General features: G+C 54.8%; 1 protein-coding gene and 2 pseudogenes across 2 annotated transcripts; 1 reads left to right on the top strand and 2 right to left on the bottom strand.

Annotated features, from left to right (window-relative positions):
* Positions 1-917: 917 nt before the first annotated feature.
* Positions 918-5,180, bottom strand: LOC147650418 (protocadherin gamma-B1 pseudogene; annotated as a pseudogene). The gene has a single exon (XR_015276796.1). The product of XR_015276796.1 is annotated as a protocadherin gamma-B1 pseudogene (transcript).
* Positions 5,181-5,683: 503 nt separating this feature from the next.
* Positions 5,684-10,781, top strand: LOC147650417 (uncharacterized). Its single transcript, XM_086852041.1, has one exon. The coding sequence runs from the start codon at positions 5,903-5,905 to the stop codon at positions 6,587-6,589; it is 687 nt and encodes a 228-aa protein (XP_086708167.1). The 5' UTR covers positions 5,684-5,902; the 3' UTR covers positions 6,590-10,781.
* Positions 6,735-8,151, bottom strand: LOC111945904 (protocadherin gamma-A10 pseudogene; annotated as a pseudogene).
* Positions 10,782-10,790: the final 9 nt, after the last annotated feature.

Below are 10,790 nucleotides of genomic sequence, written 5' to 3'. Positions count from 1 at the left end.
GTATCACAGATGTCCATCCTAGCCAACAGAATTTCAGATACACCGAGATACACTTTTCCCGATACACTGAGTTCTGCTCGACAGCCCAAACATCTTTGTGAGAAAAGGATAGAAAAATCAAAATCTCTGAAACACAAATCATTCAAGCCGATCACCAGCATATGAAATAAAGATCATGAAGGGCAAAACAGAGAACTGCCAGCTAGGATGCAGAAAAAGAAGCCATCCAGTCCCACTACTACAATCCCCCCAGAAAAGGGCAACAATCGATCTTTTTCACTCACCGAGCAGAACGGAACTTTCCACTTTTGGTTCCTTTCTAAATCTAGCAGGGAGAAAATACAAAGTTTAACGAACGGGTTTGTGTAAAGCTCTACACGAGTTCCAAGCACAGCTTTATTAAACAAAGCAGTCAGGAAGGATGAAAACTACAACACGCGGTGTTTTTTTCCTTTTTCCTCGACCCCGTCATGGACAATCAGCCATTCTCCTTCCACAGAATACCAATACCAGTGTGCATGCGGTACTGCGAACACATTTCAACTGATAGAGTTCAAAAGCTGAAGACAGAACCTGGCAGTTGAAGCTTAACCTGTGACCAAGGAAGAACCAAGTGCTTCCTCATCTACCATGAACGGGGCATTGCCCGTTCCTTAATTCACTCCATCACGGAGACAGGACTGTGCCACCCACCAAAACTTCAATCTCAGGAAACACAGAGAAACAATGAGAAACGCTGCTACGAGCCCAAAGGAGAGCGAGAGTCAAAGCCTGTCAGCTGAATCTGTTAGCGAGGATAAAATGCAAATCATCTGCCACTACGTAGAAACACAAATGACGAGGCTCCTCAGACACCACGCAGAGAATACCCGGAAAACATGAACGACGTTTCAGAAAGTTTTAAAGGCAGAAGAAGGTCACGCTTTACACACCTGCAGTGCAGCAGCATCGGCGGGCGGCTCTCCCACGACGACGTGACTGCTCGGGCTCGGCTTCTCGCAGGAATCGCCGCCCAGAAGCTCCTCCGCCGACAGGACGGGCACCGCCGGCACCGCCAGCACCGGTGGCGGCGGCGGCCAAGCGGCCTCGGGCACGGCGCGGGCCGGCGGCGGCACGCACAGGTTGTAGGAGTAGGGCAAGGTGCCCTCGCAGAAGTCGGCCGGGAAGGCGGCGCCGGCCAGCGAGAAGCGCTGCGCGCCCAGGCAGCGCAGCACGGCGGGCGGCCCGGCCCGGCGCAGCCGCGCCACCACGGCCAGCGCCACGCTCAGCACCAAGAGCGCCGACAGCAGCGCCAGCGCCAGCACCAGGTAGAACTGCAGCTCGGCCGCCGCCGCCGCCGCAGCCTCGGCGCCCGCCGGCCGCTCGCTCAGCTCCGGCAGCGCCTCCTGCAAGCTCTCGGCCAGCACCACGTGCAGCGTGGCCGTGGCCGACAGCGCCGGCTGCCCGTGGTCCTTCACCACGGCCACCACACGCTGCTTGGCCGCGTCCCGCTCGGACACGGCGCGCGCCGTGCGCACCTCGCCGCTGTGCAGCCCCACGCGGAACAGCGCCGGCTCCGACGCCTGCACCAGCTCGTACGACAGCCACGCGTTGCGCCCCGCGTCCGCGTCCACCGCCACCACCTTGGCCACCAGGTAGCCGGCCTCGGCCGAGCGCGGCACCACCTCGAACGGAGACGACGCCCCTCCCGCCGCCGCCTCTCCCGTTGCCGCCGTGGCCCCTGCCGCCGGCGCCGGCCAGAGCACCCGCGGCGCGTTGTCGTTGCGGTCCAGCACGAAGACGCGCACCGTGGCCGTGGAGCTGCGCGCCGGCGCGCCGCCGTCCTGCGCCCGCACGGCCACCGCGAACTCACGGCACTGCTCGTAGTCGAAGGAGCGCTGCGCGTACAGCGCGCCGCTCCGCGCCTCCACCGACACGAGCGGCGCCGCGCCCGCCGCGCTCGCGCTGCCGCCCGCCAGCCAGTAGCTCACGCGCCCGTTGGCGCCCGCGTCCGCGTCCCGCGCCTGCACGCGCAGCACCAGCGCGCCCGCCGCGTTGTTCTCCGCCACGTACGCGCTGTACGCCGCCTCCTCGAACACCGGCGCGTTGTCGTTCACGTCCGACACCTCCAGCACCAGCTCCCTGCTGCTCCACAGCGACGGCTTGCCCCGGTCCGTGGCAGTGATGGTGATGTTGTAAACGGAGACGTTTTCTCTGTCCAGGGCACTGGCTATTATTAGTTTGTATGTGTTCTCAGATGACATTTCTAATCTGAAGGGCAAATTTTCGTTCATTTTACAGCTCACCTCTCCGTTTTCTCCCGAATCTCTGTCACGTACATTGATCACAGCTACAACTGTGCTCGGGACTGAGTCCTCCGGTATCGGATTCAAGATAGGCAGTAGGGAAAGGGTCGGTGCATGGTCGTTTACATCTATAATGTCTATGTGTACTTTGGCGTGTGCAGTGAGCCCGCCCCCATCCTTGCTTTCAACACTCACTTCGTAGTATTTCCTTTCTTCGTAATCTAAGGGTCCTGTAACCCTCACGTCCCCTGTCCTAGGGTCCAGAGTGAAGAGCTTGAGGATATTTTTTGCTATGTCGCTGAAGGAGTAGGTAATTTCTGCATTTGTACCTTCATCACTGTCAGTAGCTTTCACCTGAAACGCTAAGGAGCCCTCTGGCAAGTTTTCCATCAGTCGAACAGTGTAGATTTCTTTGGTGAATACCGGTGGGTTGTCATTTGCGTCGGTCACGTTAATCTTAATCTGGGCGGTCCCAGATCGAACTGGATCCCCACCATCCACTGCCGTCAGTATCAAATGGTGATTTCTCTGTTTTTCTCGATCCAAGGCTTTCTCCAAGACCAGTTCAGCGTGTTTTGTCCCATCCGGGCTCTCCCTCACTAAAAGGGAGAAGAATGGGTTGGGAGTAAGTTCGTAGTTCTGTAGAGAGTTTGCCCCAATGTCAGGGTCTCTGCCACTGCCCAGTGGGAACCTGGTCCCAGGAAGCGTCGACTCGATTATTTCTATGGTAACAAATTCTCTGTCAAACTGTGGCTCATTGTCATTGATATCCTGGATAGTAACACTCACATGAAATATGTCGAAAGGGTTTTCCACGACTGCCTCCAAACTGAGGACACAGGGCGACACGGCCCCGCAGATGCTCTCTCGGTCTATCCTGTCATTTACACGCAGATCTGTATTATCCTCCTGGAGAGTAAAATAGTGCTTTTCGTCACCAGCGACTATCCGCAGCTTGCGCGCCGGCAGCTCGTCCGCGCTGAGCCCCAGGTCCCGCGCCAGCGGCCCCACGAGCGAGCCTCTGCCCAGCTCCTCGGGGATGGCGTAGCGGAGCCGCTCGGCCGCCGCCCGCCACCACACGCACAGCAGCACCGCGGCCAGCAAAGCGACCCGCCCAGCGCCTGCCCAGCCCTGAGCTGCCGATCTGACCTCCATTCCCTGCTTTCCTGAAGGGTATTCAGCGGATGGTTTAAAATTAGGCTTTCCGGGTAGCTGGACCAGTATCCGAGAGAAATAAATACATGAAATCCCTGTTGCCGGTCGGAGGACGGGATGAGTGGAGGGGTTCCTGCTTTTCCCTCTGCTCTGAGCAGTGCGGAGCAGGGCTATGCGGGCACCGGGGAGGAGCCGACGTCCGAGCAGTTTCTCCGCCTAAGCCAACAGTGACACCCTGAGTCCGTGTCGGAGAACCGCAGCGTCCGAGAAAGATCAGCCAGAAGGTCCCGCTCTGCACTCCATTGCATCGGGAAGGATTGGAAAATACAGATGTTTTCAGCAGCGAGCAACAGAAAATCCCTATCACTACTGAAACCGTGCGACTAGGAATTCCAGACTTGCAAGTCTGTCGGACAGATCCTCCCCCGTTTCTTTAGAGATGTGGGGCAGGACCTTGGTCTCTGCCCCATTGTCAGCTTACTGATCTCTTGGTTGGGGAGCTCGGAGTCGCCGCTGTCATCGTACCACCTCCGTGAGGGAAAAGGCAAGGTGGATCGAACCCTGAAATGCTGCTCGTGGTAGTGGGTTTATTCACGATAGCTGAGAGATCCCCAGCTAACACTAACCTTTCCAGCTTTGAACAGTGGTTGTTGATGGAGAAGAGAAAATGGGAATCTCAGGTGCTGAGAACACCAGAGCGGTCACATCAGACCTGATCCCATCTCTTTCTACATTCAAAGCTCAGCATCATCTTATCAGTACCCATACAACCCAACCCCGAATTCCTCTTTTGTGTGTATCCCACAAACCACTCCCTGATACCCTAAACATGCTGATACTGGTCTCAGGCGTTAAAGAGCAATTCCTGGGAAATGTCGGCGGCATCTATGGTTGTTTGAACAACCAAGAGTAAACAGATTCCTTAGGAAAAGCTGTTTTACCTTACCTGTAAATTAGAACCGCATCTCTCTTACGGTAAAGAAAAAAATCGCCAAACCCACAAACAAAATAATAACGAGGCTGTATATTATAAGCCTTATATTATTGTATATAATAATAATAAGGCTGTATATTATCACAGCCCATTATGCAGAAGATAAAGTGAGGTTAGAAAACATTCCACACTATCTACTCGATGGAGTTGCTCTGGCACATTCTGCAGTCCTAGGTGTCCGAGATGCCAATATCAAGATTTCCTCCCCGGATCAGTAATGTCTTGTTGGAAAACAGGATTTCCTGCTAACTGTGGTTGTTCATCCAGGATAGAATAATGCCCTTACCTCCAGCTGAACCTTATACACAACTTAGGGTAGTAAATTAACATTCTGTCACAACAAGACTTGGATTTGAATTTGTAATGTCTCAGAAGCCGTGCAAGATTGTGAGCGTCTCCACAAGATGTAGAGAGATGGGTATGGCTGTCTACACCAGGGAATTGTGTTGAAATACATCGCAGTCAACTCAGTGCCTCCTATATGGCGAGAATTGCCTGTAACAACCCAGACACATGTTTTGATGCATCACACACAGAAACACAGTCCAAATCCGTGTTTTCAAGATTAACTCGCATTCCAGAATTAGATACATTAAAAATAGTGATGAATCTTATTATAGTGATGAATCGTACTTTGCATTTAAGTATTTTTTAATATAGATTCTAGTAAATATATTTTATTTAGATGACTATGCCTGCACAGTAATCGATAACTACAATTGTATCAAATCCATAGTTTAAGTCATGAAACCCAGCAGTGGCAAAAGAACTCCATCAGAGGAATTCTTCACCATTTAAAACTAATCTCTTCAAATGCGCTTCAGAGGAATTAAATAATTCGTTTGTTGAAGGACGAATATGGAAGAAATCGGGCACTTCAAAGTGTCAGCTTTCAAGGTACAAGGTCCCTGAATTCAACCAGAATTTTAGACATGATACAGGGGATTACAATGAAATGCTGGGAACTGGGAGCTAGCAAGTATTTAAATAATTTTAAAGCATGGTAGATCAAGAGAATGAGATTTCCTGGTGAAGTTGCATATGCAACAGAGCCTCACAGCCTTGGGGAAAGCTTGATAAAAAGAGCTCTGGTAAGTGGTAGAGAACATGACACCTAAAGCACACAAGGCAGACTCAGCACGCATTCAGGAGATGGCATTCATGAGTGGGTGACTATCCTAAAACCTGGTTTCCAAGACTGTGAATCATCTGTGGCTACCCTAAGAATCCTAAACAGCGCGTCCACTAAATATAAATTAAAAATTAACGCACCTGAAAGGCAACTTGCCCACCGCTTTCAGTAATTTGATCTCCTGAAGGGACAAGATGACCCGAAGTCTCATCTGGTGGTCGAGCCGGGAGGGTGTCGCAGCAGCTGGCGGCCGAGAAGCGCAGCTGGCTCTTGCGCGAGTCGGCCGTGAGCGACACGTCGTGCGAGTAGGACTGCAGGAAGGCGCGCACGCCGTCGATGCCCACGAAGTGCGACACGGGCACGCCGCGCAAGGCGCCGCTCTGGGCCGGCAGCAGGTGCTGGCGGCGCCAGCGGCGCAGGCGCAGCGCCAGCAGCAGCAGCAGGAAGGCGAGGAAGAGGCACGACACGGCGGCCACGGCCAGCACGAGCCAGCGCGTCAGGCTGCCGGCCGGCTCGCCCGGCGCCGCCGCCTCGGCCGCGCTGCCCAGCTCGGCCAGCAGCTCGGCCACGCTCTCGGCCAGCAGCACGCTCAGCGTGGCCGTGGCCGACAGCGCCGGCCGCCCGTGGTCCTTCACCAGCACCACCAGGCTCTGGCGCGCCGCGTCGCGGGCCAGCGGCGAGCGCGCCGTGCGCACCTCGCCGCTGTGCAGCCCCACGCGGAACAGCCCCGGCTCCGTCGCCTTGGCCAGCTCGTACGACAGCCACGCGTTCTGCCCCGCGTCCGCGTCCACCGCCACCACCTTGGCCACCAGCGCGCCGGGCTCCGACCAGCGCGGCGCCAGCTCCACGCCCGACCACGCGCCCACCGAGCCCGCCGCCCGAGACGGCGGCGGGTACAGCACCTGCGGCGCGTTGTCGTTCTCGTCCACGATCACCAGCACCACCGACACGTTGCTGCTCAGCGCCGGCGCGCCGCCGTCCTCCGCACGCACCCACAGCCGCAGCTCGCGCACCTCCTCGTAGTCCAACGAGCGCAGCGCGTACAGCGCGCCCGTCTCCGCCTGCACCGACACGTACGACGACAGCGCCGCGCCCCGCACCCGCCCCTCCGCCAGCCGGTACCGCACGCGCGCGTTCTGCCCCCAGTCCGCGTCCGTGGCGCGCACCGTCAGCACCAGCGCGCCCGCCGCGTTGTTCTCCACCACGCGCGCGCTGTACCGCTCCTCCGCGAACACCGGCGCGTTGTCGTTCACGTCCAGCACCCGCAGCGCCAGCACCGCGCTGCTCTGCAGCGCCGGCGACCCGCCGTCGGCCGCCCGCACCGTCACGTTGTACTCCGACACCTGCTCCCGGTCCAGCTCTCTCGATGTCACCACACGGTAGTAGTTTTCAAGGGATTTATCCAGTCGGAACGGGACGTCGCCTCCAAGCGAGCAGCGAATCTCGCCATTGGCTCCTGAGTCCCGGTCCTGCACGTGCAGCAAGGCCACAACAGTTTCTGGAGGGGCATCCTCGGAGATCTCGTTGAGAGCTGACCTCACCGAAATCTTGGGCACGTTGTCATTAACGTCTGTCACGGTGACCACGACATTTGCAGTGTCAGAGAGCTCTCCTCCATCATGTGCCTGAACCTCAAATTCGTGGGAGAATATTTCCTCGAAATCCAAGTTGTCCTTTACAGTTATTTCTCCTGTCTCAGTGTCGAGATTAAAAAGTTCTGAGACTCGCTCGGAAATTTTATGGAAGCTGTATTTTACGTGTCCGTTCGGCCCCTCGTCGGCGTCCGTGGCCGTGACGGTGACGAGGACAGAGCCCACGGGCACGTCCTCGGGCACACGCACCGTGTACTCCGCCTGGCTGAACACGGGCGCGTTGTCGTTCGCATCCAGCACGGTCACACGGATCCGAGCCGTGCCCGTCCGTGCCGGATCGCCGCCGTCCATCGCCCTCAGCAGCAGCTCGTGAAACGCCGCCTCCTCCCGGTCCAGCGCCTTGGCCAGCACCAGCTCGGGACGCTGATCGCCGCCGGGGCCCGCCTGCACGGCCAGCGAGAAGTGCTCGTCACCGCTCAGCTCGTAGCTCTGCACGGAATTCCGGCCCCAGTCCCGGTCATGTGCGTGTGGCAGGGGAAACCGCGACCCTACGGCTGTCGTCTCGATAAGTCTCAGGTCTTTTTCTGTCTGTCGAAAGTTCGGCGCATTGTCATTGATGTCTGTGATTTCGACTTCAATTCCATAAACCTTCATTTCCCCCTCCACGATTAGCTCACAGCGCAGCACGCATTTCTCCACCACCCGGCACAGCTGCTCTCTGTCGATCCTCTCCGCCGTCACTAAATGTCCCGTCTTCCCGTGCAGAACGAAATACTTAATAATACCTTCTGAAACAATGCGCGCACCCCGGTCTCGGATTTCCGGCAGCTGCAGCCGCAGGTCCTTGGCCACGTCGCCCACGAACGAGCCCTTGGGCAGCTCCTCGGGCACCGAGTAGCGCAGCTGCCCCCACGCCGCCTCCCACGCCGCCAGCAGGACGGCCCAGAGCACAGCTCGCTGCCGCCGGCCCCAGCGCCTCCCCGCCCAGCTCATCTCCGCTGCCGCACAGTCGGTACCGCAACACAGCGGGCAGCTCGTCCCGCCGACCGCCGATCTGGAACCCGCTTCGGCTCCCGCTTCTGCTCTAATTTCTTCCCTGGCTCACTGCTCCCGGCCGCTGCCGCTGGCTCCTCCGCCTCGCTGCAGCAGCGATCAGCACCGCAGGGACGATCCCAGTCTGATCCGAGTCAGAAAGGGAGCGGGCAATAGATCCTGTCCGCAGCGGGCGGGGCTGCAGCGCTCCGATCCTCCTCCCGCTCCTCTCGGTCAACAGCGGCGCCCGCAGCCTCCTCCCGGCACTGCAGACACCGAGCGCTGCCGAGCGCTGCCTCGACCACGGACAGCTCGCGGGGACAGCGCAGCGCCAAGGGGACATCGGGCCCTGCCCTGCGGGGACCTCCTGCCTCTTCATTGAGAAGCTCATCAAGACCGGTAAGAAGGCAGAGACGTCTTTGTGCTGTTTCTACCGCAGAGGAAAATGTTTTTGTAATGGTGAAACAATACTGATGGAAAATTCTATTAATAAGCAGAAGTATTACAAGTCGTAGCCTATTAGTTCAATATCACAATTTCCCTCACTAATTGCCAAGCATTTTCAGCAGCCATGGTTGGATGACATTTTTATTTCCCTCATCTTTTCTGGCAATGTACTTTAATATAGGAATGCCATTAGCAACCTCAGATTTCCAAACCCATGTGATAGCACAAGCCAGAAGCCGACTTTTCTATGTTCAGGTTCTTAAGGTGGTCACGAACCTTATAGTCTCTTATAGTGGGAGGGACTTTTTCCCCCCCAGTTCCTACCTTGAGCTCCATCCACTTGATAGGTCGAAGAAGAGACCTTGTCAGTGATGACTGAGGCAAAGATATGGCTAAGTACTTCAGGCTTCTTGTGGTCTGTTTTTATCAGTTTATTTGTCAGTTGTGTTCATCAGGAGACATACAGGGTTTTAAAACCTTCAGCCTGACTTACCTGTAGAAGCCCTTCTTGCTATTCTTTGCATTCCTTGTAGAGTTCAGCTCCAGCCATGCCTTGGCCAACTTGACCCAACCCCAATAAAACCAGGCAACATCTCTCTACTCTTCCAGGACACTTGTCCCTACTCTCACTGCTGTGCATTTCTTTCTTGCCCCTTAGTTTGACCAGCAAGTCTTCCCTCAGCCACGCTGGTCAGTTCCTCTCTTTTCCCAATTTCCTACACATGGTTTCAAGAGGTCATGCACCATATGGAAAACATTCCTAATGATCTGCCAGGTCTTCTGCTCCCTTGTTGCTCAGGGCACTTTCCCTTGAGGGGCCCCACTGCCTAACCCTTTAAGTGCTGGAAATTTGTTTTCCTAAAATTCAGGGTCCTGACTTTACTCTTTGCCTGATCTATATCCCTCAGGACTATGAACCTGCATGGTCACGGCAGGCCAGGCTGACTCCAGTCTTGATATCTATGATTAACTCACATGTGTTAATAACCAGAAAGTCCAGGAAAGCATTTCCTCTGCTAAGAACTGGAGTAAAGTCTTAATCCTTACTGAAGGGCACCTCCAGTGATCTTCCTGGGAGAACTCAGCAGTGTGTTCAGGTCTTTTTAGACAGGACACTGCCTCCCCCTCTCACAGGGTAAAAGTCATAATAAACTACCTGTTTATGAACTGGCTTGTACATTGAAGCCTCAAACTGGAATGATGTGTAGTCCTACATCTCTTTAGATGTGGAGAACATTTAGTAGAGGTAACTTCACACAGGAATCCAGCAACACACACAAAGTCAAGCAGATCCCAGTCCCAGGAAAGGGAAAGTGCCCCTGTTCCACTCAGTCAAGACATTACAGGACTTTCCTACAGTAAACCAGTTTTATTCATAATTTTTAGAGTTCCAGTAAAAGAAGTTTGCATGCAGACTTCTTGCTTGCAGGTGTCTTTCTCACCAGTGGCAAGGGGGAACCTGTCTGCAGGTTCCTTGGTTAAAATTAGATGATTCTAACCCCCCACCAATATATCTGTGGAGCAGAACACAGCACAGCAGAGGCCTGTGTCTTCTCAGATGAACTGGATTATGGATCACTTCATCCTTGATGTTCATTGGTCTTCTGGTCAGCATCAGTACACCATTCCCTCCCCAGCACTTACCTTTTCATCTGGGCCTTGTGGAAGTAGTCCTGCTGTAGTCTTCTGCATTTCATGATATCAAAGCTTCTCTCTGGTGCAGTTTTTACTCACTAAATTCCCATCTCCAGGCACTCCCAAAAAATATTTCCCAAGGGCAGTAATTCCTGTTTTGTGCCATTCTTTTCCAAAATTCCTACATCTGAAGTGTTACAAACACCTTGTAATCGCCATTTGCGAATGAAGCTGTCAGAAGATTTGAGAAGACTACTCCCCTAAATCACAGCTTTATAGAAGCTTTAGCACACCTAGGGCAGTTGAGGTAGAGCCCAGTTTCCCCTGACCTGCCTATTACTGGACTCCATCTCAGCCAGGTCAGTGCTCAAAAGAACAATAGAGGCCTGATAGCATTTCCATAGTCCTCCCAGTTTTCCTGAGTGTTGTTTCAGCTGCATCCTGAAACAGGAGAAGTGTGCCCACTCACCCATTACCTAGGCCAAAATAAAATACAAAGACTGTCTCCACACAGGACA

The sequence above is a fragment of the Cyanistes caeruleus genome, chromosome 15 (genome assembly GCF_971803275.1).
Source record: "Cyanistes caeruleus chromosome 15, bCyaCae1.hap1.1, whole genome shotgun sequence".
Lineage (NCBI taxonomy): Eukaryota > Metazoa > Chordata > Aves > Passeriformes > Paridae > Cyanistes > Cyanistes caeruleus.
The sequence above is the reverse complement of the archived record's forward strand: the minus strand, read 5'-3'. Positions and strand labels throughout refer to the sequence as shown.

What these genes read in the sequence shown, in the direction of transcription:
- LOC147650417 (XM_086852041.1), top strand. Translation starts at nt 5,903, where the DNA reads ATGCCCACGAAGTGCGACACGGGCACGCCGCGCAAGGCGCCGCTCTGG.